The sequence below is a fragment of the Epinephelus lanceolatus genome, chromosome 13, assembly GCF_041903045.1.
Source record: "Epinephelus lanceolatus isolate andai-2023 chromosome 13, ASM4190304v1, whole genome shotgun sequence".
In the NCBI taxonomy this organism is placed as follows: Eukaryota; Metazoa; Chordata; class Actinopteri; order Perciformes; family Serranidae; genus Epinephelus; species Epinephelus lanceolatus.
Genome location: NC_135746.1, coordinates 28,840,349 through 28,856,215, shown reverse-complemented (window position 1 = coordinate 28,856,215; position 15,867 = coordinate 28,840,349). Strand labels below are relative to the sequence as shown.

The 15,867-nt window shown below is 39.1% G+C and overlaps 1 protein-coding gene across 1 annotated transcript in view; it reads right to left on the bottom strand.

Moving 5' to 3' along the window:
- The window catches only part of man1a1 (mannosidase, alpha, class 1A, member 1), a 201,358-nt gene that overhangs the window by 98,068 nt on the left and 87,423 nt on the right, over window positions 1-15,867 (bottom strand). Inside the window, exon 3 of the mRNA XM_033648713.2 lies at window positions 11,865-11,980. Within this exon, the coding sequence (XP_033504604.1) occupies window positions 11,865-11,980 (116 nt within the window). The remainder of the gene's footprint in view (window positions 1-11,864; window positions 11,981-15,867) is intronic.

The window sequence follows — 15,867 nt, the reverse complement described above, 5'->3', positions numbered from 1 at the left end:
ACATTTCTCCACCTACAAACAGTGAATTAGGAAAGCAAAAGCTCAATACAGAATTGTTCCCGGGTCCCGTTTCACTTCAGGGAGGATTAGACTGAGGTGGACTTTCCACAGTTCAGACAAGTTATTTTTGGATTGAATGAGCCAACAGTTGGTACTGAAAACATTTAACTCTCTGCTGGTTTAAAAGTGAGTGTGCTATGACTGAGTAAGATGATGAGACATTGCAGTGCTCTGAGGAAGTGGCCTATCTAGCAACAATCACAGCAATATGCACATGTGCATTCTGCATGCATTTAGGGTGTGTTGAGCAGCGGATACCTGCGCTGTAAGAGTAGTTTCTAGGGCTGAGATGATATGCTTATTTCCTGATTTGATACTATCTCAATTCTTGGATGCTGATTCAGTATATGTTGTAATTTTGTAGAAATGCAATTCAAAAAGTAATTTTTGTTTATTTTTTGACACTAGACCATGGGAGAAAAGTTGCATCATACACTGTCTGTACATCATGAGACATATTCTAAAAACAATGGAGGTTGCATATCAGTATTTCTGACTTTTATTTCTGTAACATCATATACAGCATAGAAAAGTGGTAAATAAATAAGTAACTTTCTTATGGTCTTATATCAAAAAATTTAGTCCAGTGAAGCACTTTGTGACCTTGCTCTGTGAAAGGTGCTCTATTAAATAAACTCACTTAATCACCTACTAAAATGAATGTTACATGTAAAATAGAATGAATAAAAATATATACTTCATTTTTTATTAATCTTGAAGTGCTGCATTTAGCTGTCCCTGCTCATCAGGCTAATGTAGTGTTTGCCACACAGTGATTTAACATTAGTGGCTGCCACAATATCAACAGTGACGGCTTATTGATTTTCTATTGTTTTTTAGTATCTAAAATGAATAAAATCTGATTCCATGTGGAGCTAAATGAAGCGCATTGATCTTCTCAGTCTCTCGACTTGCTCTCGCTTTCTGTTTATCAGACTACAAATCAAAAGAAGAACTAGCTGGCTAGTTAACTAGCTCATGCTTCCTGCTGCTAGGAGGCCATTTGCTGGGAGGAGAGTGGGTGAAAGCTCCAGACACTGCAGGTGGGGTTCACAGCGAGCTGGATCCGGACTGTAACGGCAGCAACAGATTTTGCCGATCTGGCGAGGAGAGTGCACTGGGTTGCCTGAATTCAAGTTGCTATTTGAGCAGCTAATAAAAGGCCGTGTCCTCAGATTGTCCACCATTTTCTACTTTCTCAGTTTAGTTTTGCTTCTCTTGAAACTGATATGATGTCACAATATTTGTATATTATCATGATAAAAGCAGCAACTTCTTTCCACCCCTGCATTTAAATTATTATTTACTCAGGAATTAAAAAAAAACAAAACAAAACATCAGTTTCAGCAGTTTTTAACAGTTGCCCTGCGTTCTGGGTGTCTTGGTTATTATCAAAACATAAAATAATGTCAAACAGCTTTGTTTTTTTAGCCACACTAGTGGTGTAGATGAAAAGATGGCGACCTTAGTTGGTCCACCATTTTGGGTCCTGTCTGAAATATCTGAAGTGAATAGCGTGCAAGTCAAACCAAACTCTGGTTTTGCCAACACACGACGCCAGGTATCTCGGCAAATCCTGGTTTAGAAGTTTACATGAAATCCATATTCACTCAATTTCCAGAGTATGTTGGGGGTGAAACTGGATACTAACTCCTTGAACAGAAAACAGCCCGACTGCTTTGATCTTTTTGATCAGCGTACAGCTGAAAATGACACCTAACCAGACAAACCCAAAAAGAAGTATTAGCAGAAACGATATCGGCAAGAGAGACATTGTGTACAAAGTTGTTGGACGTTGGTGAATGCTGCCATTTCCATAAAGCACCATCATCAGGTCAAATTTTTAATTTGTCCAATAGTTTGGTTTATGGCTAAATATTTGTACTTTGTGTTTTATGCTAGTTAGTAAATGCTAGCATGTTAAAAAAAAGCTACACTAAAATGGTGAGCACAGTAAACATTAAAGTTGCTAAAAATCAGCATATTGGCATTGTCGTTGTGAGCACATTGGCATACTGACGTTAGCATTTAGCTTAAAGCACCTATGTGCCTTCAGAGCTGCTGGTGTTGCTGTAGATATTGAAAGATGTATGTGCCAGATTTTGAGTCATTCTGTCCTGTGATTCATTAGCAGGTTTTGAAAAAGTTTTTCAAAAAGTCCACTGATAAAATATAGGCCCTTTTGTTGGACACTGTTATTCCTATCTGTGTGGAGGAGTGAATGGCTTCATATTCCCTCTTTACTTAAAAAAGAAATCCTTCACCACCAAACATTGCCTTAAATGGCAGTGATAAAGTGTGCTGCATCTAAAAATACAATGCCTCTATTTCAAGACAGCTTTTGGCAGAGGGAATGGGACAAATAATGACAAAAAATGTAAGTTTGTAAAGCCATTTGTCTCAGCAGCAGAACAATGGAGCCTCATCTCTCCCTCTCGCTTTCTCTCTCTCTCTCTCTCCGCATCTTTATGAGCAGATTCCTGACTCAGATGAAGTTTTTGTGCTTGACTGACAGCTCTCATAAGTCACTGCTGTCAACCAGAGATAGGACAATAGACTTCGTCCTGTGGAAAAACAAATTATATGCAAGACAAAATGTGTCCTGTCATCCCCCCCCTCCCAAGTCTGAATGACTGATTGAGTAGCTAGATTGTGTAGCTAATTCTTCCTAATTAAAATTGAATTATTTCCTCCACAACACACAGGCAGCTGAAATGCTTCCTACTACCTGCTGTCTGTGCAGTTTAGTTCAGTTCGGTAAATGAGACAGAAGAGTGAAACAGAAATGTTTCGTACTTGTGAGCAAACAGTCGCAGCAGATTTCCTGCAGTATCTTGTGTGACTGCCTTTAGCGGCCATCACTGCTTCAAACTGTTGGACAATGACCCCCTGAGTCAGCAGTTAGTCGACGTTATCTCATTCCTGCAAGAGGGCCTGACGAAGTTGGCAGAGGAAGAGTCAAGTCTCCTGATGTTGCAACATTAAATCCATTAGAAAGCACACAGGAAACTGACTAAGCATAGCCTTTTCCTAGCAGAGAGCTAATTAAGGACTACAGTGAGATGAATCGATGAGATAATGGCCCGAGTAGATGGAAGTATATCTTATGATCTTCTCTTTTTTTGGGTGATTGGCTGGTTGTTAAGCGTCACTGGACAGCTTGTATTTGCTGGTCTTTGAGTTAAAACCGTAAACAGAAAAAAACAACTATATAGTTATATCATTACACCTATAGTTTTGTCATTACAGGAAATATCGAGTTTCCTTTTTCCTGACACACTCTTAGCTTATGATTCTAAGTTGCGTTTCAGAGTGTTTGAGGTCTGACACAGGAAGTCTCAGGAGTGCTATAAACCCTGTACTCCTGCTCTTTTCCTTTAAATAGATTTAAAAGTGTTGTTTAGCTGTTTGTGTAGAAATAAATGGCAGTGAGACCTGTGTGGCTCCTGCAGTGGGACTCTGAGTGAGGTGTTGGAGCTACAGTCATATTTTGTCTGGTTTTATTTGAAGGAAAAACACTTTTTCACTCATTGCACGTAGAAGAATAGAGAGTTATGCTGAAGTCATGCTAGTAACTGTTTATATCAGTAACTAGAGGTGCAGACAGAGATTTGGTTGCATCAAATAAGAAGGGGACATGTACTCTGTCAGGCTTCAGTCAACACAAAGCAGTAACACTAGTGTTAGCAGCTAATGCTACTTCTAATTGGCCCCAAGTTGTCCTAGTTACAGAAGCAACGGGCTGTTTTTTAAAAAGGCATGATTAAAAACTACAAACTACAGAGGGATGACACTGACCCACAAAGTGCCATACTGTAAACAACAGTCAGCAGCATTTTAATGAAAAATTCCTCCTCCATCAGGACTGGCTAAAAAGCCATTCAGTGTATCACTGCCTAGTGCCTTCTTTGGGTCGACAGATTGTGGATTTTTAAAGGCCAATATAATAGTGACAGTTTGGAGCAGGGAAAAGCTGATAGCTGACAAGTCTTAAAATCCATCTCAAAGTACTAAATACCTCAATAAATCCATAAATCTGGAACTAAACATGAATCTCAAGGTAACTGATGAATAAATCTGGAACAAAACATCAAACTAACCTTACAAAATGTAGATGGGGCATTTTTTTATTGAGCCATTACTTTTCCTTAAAGCCTAAGAATCTTGACTTTGTGTATGGAGCTTTCATACAACGTGATGATCAGAAATGGGCAGTAATTCTACGCCAACTTGTATTTGTAATATGTATTTCAATTACTTCTGAGTATTTTGTAACTGTTCTTTGACCGGGCTGAAAAAATTCACATGTAATATGTAACAAGATACTTAGAGGAGTCATTTTGTGTTTTCAAAATACTCAAAATATATATGTATTATTATTATTTTTTTTTTTTTTACGATTATTTTTTTGGGCTTTTGCCTTTAATTGATAGGACAGATATTAAGCGTGAAGGGGAGGGAAGGATCGACACACAGCGGGGCCCGAAATGAAATGTAGTAGTCACACAGCAGAAGGGACCGTCTTTCTTTGGAGCTGTACCCACTGATCAAGCCCCTATTTGCTTGATTCAACACAACTTTTCTTCAGCTCAGGTTGGGGATGTACGTCCCTGTATGACTGGTGGAGGCTGTGCATTCATCGGCCACTATCGGAGCCAAATTCCACCAATAATGATAAGTAATTTTCTGGGGCATGTTTGATTCATTTGAAATTTAAAAAGTTTGTCTTAATTATTCTAGTAACAATTTCATTATTAAAAAAAAAATCAAATCCTAAATGCTGAATCAAACTGGCTAAGAATCACGGTGTATTTCACCCATACTAGTTACAAAACTGTATTTTTCTATCACCAAAAGCTACAGCTGCAATGTCTTTGTACACATGTGAGAAAACAAACTGCTGCTACAGAACCATAAAATATTGTATATTGAAAATCACTGGCTGCATTTCCCCTGACTCATGTGGCACTGCCTGAGTTCACAAGTGCAGGATCTATGCAATTAGATTCACTACAATATAGTAAAAAAAAAAAGTATACCTTAATGGCTGCACAATTTACTTTCTTTCCTCTCCTGAGATCGTCTTTAATTCCTGTGTGAACCAATCAGTATGTAGTAAGCAGGTTTGTTGTGGCATGAAAAGGTAAAAACCATTAGTCTATACCCCCACAGTTCCACAGGAAAAAATGTTTAGACAGCACAAACAGGAGCACAAAAATACAGCACAACTGTTTCTTTCTTTTACCGGCCACTGCTGTCATATCACTGTGTGTTGATGTGTGTGTGAGAGACGATACAAAGCAATCAGGTCTTGTGTACTTTTGCTTAGGGACAGTTGTATTGTGGCAGACATGTTGCATAAAGACATCAAGTATATCTGCATTCTCTGCTTTCTCCATCTGTTACTCCACGTCTTCTTGGCAAAGTGTCCAGAGACAAACACTCCTGGCTACTGTCATCACTTCTGTATTCATAAGTCTCAGCAAATCTCCCTTTGTTTGTTTAACAAACCTTTGTCTTCCTCCGTCTCTTTTTAAATCCCCTTTCTCTGTCTCTAAATCGCTTTAAAGGCTCCTATAGGCTCCGGGGTAATGGCAGCATTTTTAAGTTTTAAGTCTCCTCGGAGACTATATAGTTTAAGACTTACTTTTCTGGATCATTTAACTTGATTCTCAGAAGTTTATTGTTGATCTTAACATAATATCAGTCCCTATTCTGTCATTTATCATGCTGTCAGATGTGATAACATCTTATTTCTCTATGTCAGTGATACTTGAGTTGCAGGCTATGAGCCAAATCTGGCCCTTGATAGGGTGCTGGGTGGTACCTTGACCATTTTCTAATTCATAATGAAGATAAATTGAATCACATTGGCAATTTTTCTGTACTTTGAATGTAAATAAGGTGCCAGAGTACACAAAGACATCAAACTAAAGCTTAAAAAAAGTGCCAGAGGCTAAGGTCTGGCTTAGCTCCAAATGTCCTCAAATCCTACAAACACCCCTGCGTACACCTGAAGTATGTGTGGCTGCTGCAACTGGATTTACCTTGATTATCCATTTTATCTGATAAATAATATTAATGTTTATTATCTGGCCCCTGGCCTCCTGTCATTTTACAAAAGTGGCACCCAGGCAAAGCAAGCTGAGTGTCCCTTGTCTACGTAATCTTTCAGACAAACTTCCCAAGTACATCAGGAGAAATGTCTCCATCTATTTTTAGAAAATCTTTATCAATATTTCAGTAACATTAGCAAACCTAAACAGATTCAAATCATCCCTTCCCATTGTGGTTTCACAATAACAGCTCTTCCATTAAAAAGCACTTATTCTAAAGAGAAAGTGTGGAGTACCGGAGGTGAGCTTTACCTCTCAACATTATGCTACTGCAGCAGACGAACAAAGCAGATCAGAAAACAATGGGCCTCCCGCTGCGTCATTGCCGCTTGAGTGACGGGACGACTGCTGAGTAATGATGTAAATAAGGCAGCATTATGCACGGGGGATTGCTGTGACACTGAAAATTCAGGTGTGGCAAGCCTCGACCTGGGAATAGACATCCGGTTTTGCATAGAGTACAGTAAGGGAGGTTAAAACTGATGTGAAAGTATATTTCATGACAGTGCTTGATGTTTATATCATGTTGGACCGGATGTGTTCTTTGGTGTGGTGATACCTGTAAACCACATTTGCAGTCAGGGCTGCACAAAAGCATTGTTTCTCCCTAATGATGAGCTCTTAACAGGGATATTATAATGAGGATCCTGCTACAATCAAAGCAGACATCAAAGGGAAGGGGTGAAGCGTGTGTGTCTCGCATATCTATATATTTCTGTCATTAAGCTCACGAGCAAAAGTCCATAAGTGCTTCAGAAATGAGCACTGAGAAACATACACTCCTACTATACTTACAATGAGCCTATTAACTCTGTTGTTCATTACAGAGATGAGATTATCTGAAGATAGTTGTCTCTCTATTTTGCAACTTTTAAGTGCAATATTTTAATCATAAATAAATCAATCCTACTACTAATTATAAGCCCTCCCATTACTGGCATATAAACCTGATTAACTTACCATGGAGACCCCACATGCTTTTTGCACCTTTCAATTAACTGAAGTCAAACTAGGCTGGTATCTGTGTGTGTTTGTGTGTGCACAGGTGTGTATGTATTTAAATGCTAAGCAGCTCATACTGGCAAGTTCACATCATCCCGTTTTACCATGGGTGTAAAAATAACAATTGACAAAAAATAAAACTAGAAAACACGAGAGGAAGAAGGAAAGGGAGAATGCTGATATCAAACACAGGAAGAGTTCTAGTACTTAGTCATCCAGCTGCATTTGAATACGTTTTGTGTGTGTGTGTGTGTGTGTGTGTGTGTGTGTTTGTACTCACACTAAAGAAGCAGTAATAGACTTGAGTATGGATCCATTAGACATATTTTTGGCTCTTCACCCCTCTGGGTTTTATTGATAACGTTGTGGAAGAGGAATCAGAGTCAATACACTCATTTCCTGTTCTCACACACACACACTTACACCCACACATACAGAGTTCTGTGACTCCTGTGATTCCTGGGTGAAGTGCACTTTTTTTGTGACTGTTTTAATTAAAACATCTAAGAACAATGGTTTCAATAACTTTGGTAACACATTAAAAGAAAAAAACACCTAAATCAAAAATTCTAGTGTCTAGTTATCTCTATGGCCTAGGAAAGCTTAGTCAAAATTTGAGAACACGAGTTACTCTCTCTCAAAGCCAGAAGTTTTAAACTTGTGATGTCATGGGGTATAAAGTCTAGACCTGCCCCATAGACAATGAATAGGAGACTGAATTTGTGGACCCACAGCATGTATGTTTTCTTTTTTTATACCCAAATTATCTTTATTCTATTGTAGTGTTCTCAGCTCTGGAACAGAAAATGTACCCATATACTCAGAAAATTCCCAGGTGGCTACTCTGCAGTGGGCTATTCATGATTATTCTGTAATTTCACTTTGCAGCATTGATGGTAAAAGCAAACAAACCTGTTCACACCCTTTTAAATTCTCTATTTTCCTCCAAGACTTTTCCTTTTCTGGATCTGGATCCATAGCTAGCTCAGCAGGGAGATTCAAGACTAGCTACTGCTACTGACGTTTGGCAACATTTAGAGAAAAGGTGCCAGGCCACAGATGTATGACACGTTTCAGTTAATGAAATGTTATAACATTTTTCTTAACTGGTGTATAGGCTGGTGTATAGGCACATTTTTACAGCTGGAGAATATAAAAACTTCTAAAGGTTTACAACGATGATAAATCTAAATGTTAAAAAAATAACAGATCCATTTCCATACTTTTTTGTCAAAGCCACAGGGAACCACTGGAGAGAGGCTAAAGAGCCACATGTGGCTCTGGAGCCGCAAGTTGCCTACCCCTGTCCTATGACATCACAAGCTTGATTATAAGCACTCTATCTTTTGAATTTGGGAGAGTTGTTCAGGTTTACTAGTATTTTTGACTGTTTTAGACCATGGAAAAACATGAATGAACATGTATGAATTTTGACAATTGGTGCCGTTCCCCTTTAAGTGTTGTGTTACCAGCAGAGCCCATTAAGAGGCCTGGATAATTTTTTCTACAATTTAATCATCCAGGCATCAAAAAAATCACATTAACTTTGATATCAGGTCATAAAGGATACGTTTATCACATCAAATATTAAAACACAAAGCAATTCTGAGCTCATTATGTTTGTTATATTATGACTTAATTATACTAATTATCATGTATTTATAATGTCTTACGAGCAAAAGTTAGTGAAGACCCTGATTAATGTGTTGTCCCTCGTCACAATACATTTGTAATACATTTTCTTTCTTAAAAAAATATTTTTTGATAGTTGTTTAAATTTTGCTTCATCATTTTCACATGCTGCTTTCAGTGAGTTAGTGTGACACCCACACCCCACACACAAGAATGTGTGTGGGGTTGTGGGACACCCACAACCCCACACACATTCTTGTACTTCTATCTTTGTGAGGACCCTCATTGACATGAAGCATTCTCTAGCCCCTTATCCTTATCTTAACCATCAGAACTAAATGCCTAACCCTAACCTAAACCTAATTCTAACCTGAACCCTAAAACCAAGTCTCCTCAAACAGGCCTCTGAAAAAGTGAGGAACGGCCAAAATGTCCTCACTTTGCAAAAATGTCCTCACTCTGTTGTTAAAATACATTTTTCGGTCATCTCTATGTACCGTGTACAAGTATGCAAAAACACACACCAATAGAAACAGCTTAGATGGGGGGATGGTTAAGTGCTGCATCATCAAGGCCTTTTTCCATCCACTTGCTGATCATACACACACATCTCAAACATCCAAGTTAAGGACACCATCAAGAGTCTTGTATATAACAGTTCACTTACACTGACCTACATGTGGTGAAATCCAGTTAGATGTCTCCCTGCTCATCTTGTCATGTCTCTGTACAAAGTTTAGGACTATATCAGGTCATGCATGTAATGAGTACAAAGTGTCCAAATGAATCACAGCCATTAAAAGTCCAAATAAAACAGCTAATGTGACTTTCAGGCTTTGAAAAGTGGCATCAATGTAATTACGTATTTTCCTCTGTTTTACATGCTTAAAATAAAACTTTTATGGGCCTTGGGAGTCCTGTGTATAAGCATACGTCCTTGGCAAAGAGCTCTCAAAAGGTTCAAGAGTTTCTTAGTGTTTTAATGAGAAAACTGTGCTTCTTTTGTTGTGAGTGACTGCAGGATGCAACACTGATCACTACTTTGACACAGCTTGATTACATACGCAGCAGACAACAGAATATGGATACTTCAGAGAGATTTGTCTCTCTCACTTAAACTGGCTCCGCTAAATATCATCTCCTCTTGTTATACTTGCATCATTTATTAGTGACGGTAAACATCCCGCCCTGCTTTTCTCTGATCCAACAGTTTTCTGGCAAGTGATGGGGGTTTTTTCATCCTCAAACTACATGCAAGTTGGAGGCAGATTATGTTTTCTCTCCTGAGTGTCTGTCATCAACATATCTCAGAAAGTTAGAGACAGATTTGGCTGAAACTCAGCAGACAGGTGGTGATCTAGATTTGGGATTTACACCAGAACCAGACTGTTCTGAACTATAACTACCCGTATTATGTGTTGCATTCAAGTGCTGGTGGGAAAGCATGAAATCTAGGATGTTGACTTGTGAACAGCATCAATTTCACCTCAAAAATGAAACCCAGTTGACAAACTATAAATAACACTGGGCTGTAGTAGTACTCTATTTCAGACTTTTGTGTCTTTTTATGTAAAACACTACTGCAGGCTGCTAAATTGTTTGTCTTATTTCACCTTCAGTTATTTGTTTATCCATGGCAATGTTCTTATCTACATCCCACTCCCGCAAAAAACCTCCTGTCTTGTCTTAGTCCTATGACAAAGTAAAAATGTCGCCCGAGCTGATCACAGCCAATCTAGACAGCTCTTGTAATTCAGTAGATGCAACGCCGCACCTTTCAGAAGCGTCCCAGAACCTAAAAAAATAAATGCCTCATCTTTTGTTGACATAGCAGCAGTGTGTTGCACAAAGCAGAGTTTTCCTGATAACAGGCACTGTATATGACATAAGATACAATTAAATTATAAGAATTCATGTATTTTTGACGACTAAACCACAGCAACAAATATCTGACCCATGCCGTTCATAACTGAACTTTGAACGGTATTAATTTTGTCTATAAGCTACAGCACAAGCAAGAAATAATAACAATAAACACAAAATCTGCAAGTCTACAAAATTGGGCAGGCAAAACACTCCGCTTCTAAAATGCTCCTGGTGTGGTATGAGACCCAGGTTGCAGTTCCACCAGGTGAAATTGCCTGGTGGTTCATAACATATCAGGTATGGAATCAATCTGCAGTAGCTCTAGTTTAAAATGATACCAAACTTTTCTGTGTGCCACTTTTGAGCCACATTGAAGGACAAAATGTGGCCTGCAACAAACATTAAGGCTTCTTGTTTTTAGCTGTGCCAGTTTCCAGAATACTTGCACCCCTTGCTGGCTAGTAAAGAGGAGTGAGGAGTCAGCAGTCAATGATGCTATTAAACGGTCAACAAAACGGGTTTTTCAACGATTGTGAATCACTGCAACCATGAGCGGTCCTTCAGCATACAGACTTACATGTGCACACAAAATTTTAGGCTGATAGGTCCAGTAGTTTACCAGATTAGCTGCAGAAAGACAGATACACACACTCACACACATATAAACACGACTTTAAATGCATGTTCCCTTCCAGGCTCACACCTCGCAGAGATAAAAAAGAATTCCTGTCCCGTCCCTATTCCGGAAAAAGGACTCCTCTTCCATCCCGATACCATAAAGACAATTAAAAAATGTATTTGAACATATTCGCACTTCATATTTACAAACTTTGACATACTGTAATTATGATTTCTGTCCTGCCTGCTCCCAGTCAGATGAATAGAGAAACTGACTCCCATCCTACAGGATTGCCACAGGAATAACATAACCCACAGGATTCATGTCAAAATGTCAGCCTCTAGTTCACGTATCTTTAATTAAATCATGACTGAGTATTAGGTACATTAACACCTGGACTTTAAAGCTCTTTTCAGGGCTCCTCTCTACCAGTGACATAAATGATTCAAGCCTCTATTGACTGAATTATGGCTTATAGTAGAGGGTCGAGGCTTTTGCAAAAATCAATTTAGTTGATTATCACAAGGGCACACGCACACACACACGCACACACACACACACTTCCTTACCACATTAAAGTCGAGGTTTTTCTCAACCCAGTCCGTAGCAGCCTCAAACTCTTCAAACATCTCCATGATGTAGAGAGTATCCAGAGCATCCACTATTGTTGCTCCCTTTATACTGCCTGTCAGAGAAAAAGATAAAAATGTTAGAAATAGATTAAAGATTTACTAAAAACACATTTTCAAAGGTTGCTGTGTCTTCAGTGGAGAGTTTTACATATCATCCATCTGCTAAACAAAACTAAGAAATGCTGGAAAGGAAGCTGGATACAAGTTTAACTTTTCAAATGAGCAAAAACTCCAATGAAGTTCATTGACATGTTAAAAGCTTGTTAGTCTGCGTAGCGCTCCTTTTATAAGTATGAATGACAACAGGTGTTTGCAGCAGTTCTCACTGAGAGAAGCTGTGAACAAACAGCAGAAGTTGGGAGTTATGTTTGGAGGTTGAATAAATTATTTTGCCCGACAGATGGTGAGAGGCAGCGATTATCGGCACTGATGAAACGCAGGGAATATTGCTCATCTCTAGTGATTAGCCTCATAGCAGGAGGGAAGACACACAGAGACACACAAACCATCATTCCAGCGCTGTCATTACCCAAACCCCTTAACGAATCTAACACTACCTCAGCCCCTCAGTATGCGTATGTGCCAAGGAGCTCAATAAATCAGCATGCAGTACTGTGCCCTCAGCAAAGCTTTTAGTCCTAACATACTTGTTATAAACACAAGACCTCATCCGTCTGAGCTATCTGATCACTTAGAGGTGAAATAGAAAAAGAAAAAAAGCGAAGATGGGGAGGTAAAGAAAGAGAAACAGGAAAGTAAGTAATAAATTAAAACATCAGCGGCGACATAGGGGCAGGGAGTAACAAGAGGAAAGACACTAAAATAGCTATAATATGAAAAAACAGTCCAAGTCAGACCACAAGAAGTTTGAAAATGATGTGCAGAGTCAAGATGAAAGCCAGAAAGCTGCAAGTTTATGATTGTGTAAATCTGTGGGTTTACAGTATTTCCCTCTGTAAAGTAGTGGGAGGATGCAAAGGCAGCTAAAAGCTTTCCATTAGACACAATGCTGAATCATCAGCTACAGGCGCGGGGCCACTGGTGTCCATCAGAACAGAAGTAGCACTATGTTCGCAGAAAATATTGGTATTTCTTTTAAATCACCACAGTGAGATGAGAATGTGGTTACTAGCTGTGAAGACGATCATGATTACAGAGCAACAGACACAAATAACATTTGTGGATAAAGCTGCTGATAGTGTATAGCACATTCATTATCTTTTATTTTTAATCCTAACAAATTCATACCAAAACATATTGTAGAAAGACTCTGAAAAGCTGGGTATTAAAACCTCTTTAATGTCCTGTATAATTCACCTAAATTCACCTAAAACGCCTGTCCAAGGCATACCCAAAGTTAAATGAAAGCTGTTCTTGTTCCATTTTTAGTACAAGTGAGCCCACATACATGGTCTCAATTGAAAGGTAACACTTAAAAGTTTTCCCCCCAACAGTTAGATTCACTCTAAGTGCTTCTGTCATTGAGCTATATTTGTTTCAACACACTGAAATAAAAGGTTTTTCTTTGATCTTTGCCCTTATATTTTCTTGAAAAAAGATGCTGCAGATGACTAGAACTAGGAGGTATTAGCTGGATAATGCATTTTACATATTTCTAAGGTTCTGACCAGGAGCCTTTCAAAAATGAGGGTAAAACAATGTACTGAATGTGTGATCTTGAGTGAAAAACAAGCCAACTGTATACAGAGATGATGAGAAAGACTGTTTTTCTCCTTTAAGACAACAGGGAGCCATTTGTTTATCATTTATGTACAATTAGAACAGCTTAAGATGCCAAGAAAGAGTTAAAAACTCCTCTGGATGTGAGGAGTGTCATTGACTACAAGACCTATAAGCCATTGGGCCAATCGCTGGCTACTGATGGGCTTTGAGGCCTTATGAAGTAAACGAGGGTCTTTGTTTCAACACATGCCCTCATTGGCTATTGAGGTCATGGCAACAGCAAGGAAGCTCCTATTGGCTCAAGTGAGGAGTCAGTCAAAGGTCAGAGTTTAGCCACCATTCTGACATTGAGGAATCAACATCAGTCGAACCACAAGAAGCGTAGCTTTAGAACATTAGGTCGTATGAGTAAACCACTGAAACAAAGCAACTGTTTACATATCACAATAATCAAATAAAATCTCACAAGGGCCCGTGGGTGGGCTGTCGGATTTCTAAGAGGTTTTAAAGGAATAGTTAAATACTTTGCTTTCCAAGAGAAGATATGAAGATTGGTACCACTGTTCTACTGTATCTGCACGTTAAATACAGAGCTAAAACCAGGAGCTGATTAGCATTAAGACTGGAAGTCGGGGAAATAGCTAGCATGACTCTCTCCAAAGCTTGAGAAAGAACTATAACAACAGTTTGTTGATTGTATCTGGCAACTCACAGTTTTTACATTTCTTTCTGAGATACATGCTAAGTGATTTTTTGTACTTACTACCTGTTTTCCCCTGCTTTCAGTGTTTATGCTAAGCTAAGATAATAACCTACTGGCTCCACCATGATACTTAACTCACAGATATGAGAGTGGTATCAACTTGGTGTCAAACTAATTCTTTAAGGAGAAGAAGAAGTAAGATTGACAAATGATAATAATGAGGAGGTAAAGGGAGTATCACATGTACTGTGAAACCTACAAAAATGTGGCATTCAAATTTTATAATACAAGTGTGATCAAGCATAAACTTGTAATTTACTGAAGCCTGAAGTCATGGGTTTAGGGAGAGATAGAGAGAGCATGTGACTGGAGGTGTCAGCAGATCTTATTACTGTTGTAGTCACTTATCCTTCCTGTTTTTCATCCATCTCATATTTTCACTCCATTGAAGCCTCCAGAACGACAAAAAGAGGACAAGACACTTTCTTCCTGTCCATTGTCTTGTCACTGTGCTTCCTTCCCCTCACTGCTCATCCTGTATCTAAGAGTGTATGTGTGTGTATGTGTGTATGAGTGTGTATGATGTGATGGGTACAGATGGTCAAAGAGTGAGAAGGATACTAATACTTAGTATAAAAAATGAATATGTTAGAGTGGAAACGAAAGATATGTGAAAAGAGTTATGACATGTCCTTCTGTAAAGGGTATAGCCCCTTTTAAATGAAATTTGATTATATATACAGTACAGGCCAAAAGTTTGGACACACCTTCTCATTCAATGCGTTTTCTTTATTTTCATGACTATTTACATTGTAGATTCTCACTGAAGGCATCAAAACTATGAATGAACACATGTGGAGTTATGTACTTAACAAAAAAAGGTGAAATAACTGAAAACATGTTTTATATTCTAGTTTCTTCAAAATAGCCACCCTTTGCTCTGATTACTGCTTTGCACACTCTTGGCATTCTCTCCATGAGCTTCAAGAGGTAGTCACCTGAAATGGTTTTCCAACAGTCTTGAAGGAGTTCCCAGCGGTGTTTAGCACTTGTTGGCCCCTTTGCCTTCACTCTGCGGTCCAGCTCACCCCAAACCATCTCGATTGGGTTCAGGTCCGGTGACTGTGGAGGCCAGGTCATCTGCCGCAGCACTCCATCACTCTCCTTCTTGGTCAAATAGCCCTTACACAGCCTGGAGGTGTGTTTGGGGTCACTGTCCTGTTGAAAAATAAATGATCGTCCAACTAAACGCAAACCGGATGGGATGGCATGTCGCTACAGGATGCTGTGGTAGCCATGCTGGTTCAGTGTGCCTTCAATTTTGAATAAATCCCCAACAGTGTCACCAGCAAAACACCCCCACACCATCACACCTCCTCCTCCATGCTTCACAGTGGGAACCAGGCATGTGGAATCCATCCGTTCACCTTTTCTGCGTTTCACAAAGACACGGCGGTTGGAACCAAAGATCTCAAATTTGGACTCATCAGACCAAAGCACAGATTTCCACTGGTCTAATGTCCATTCCTTGTGTTTCTTGGCCCAAACAAATCT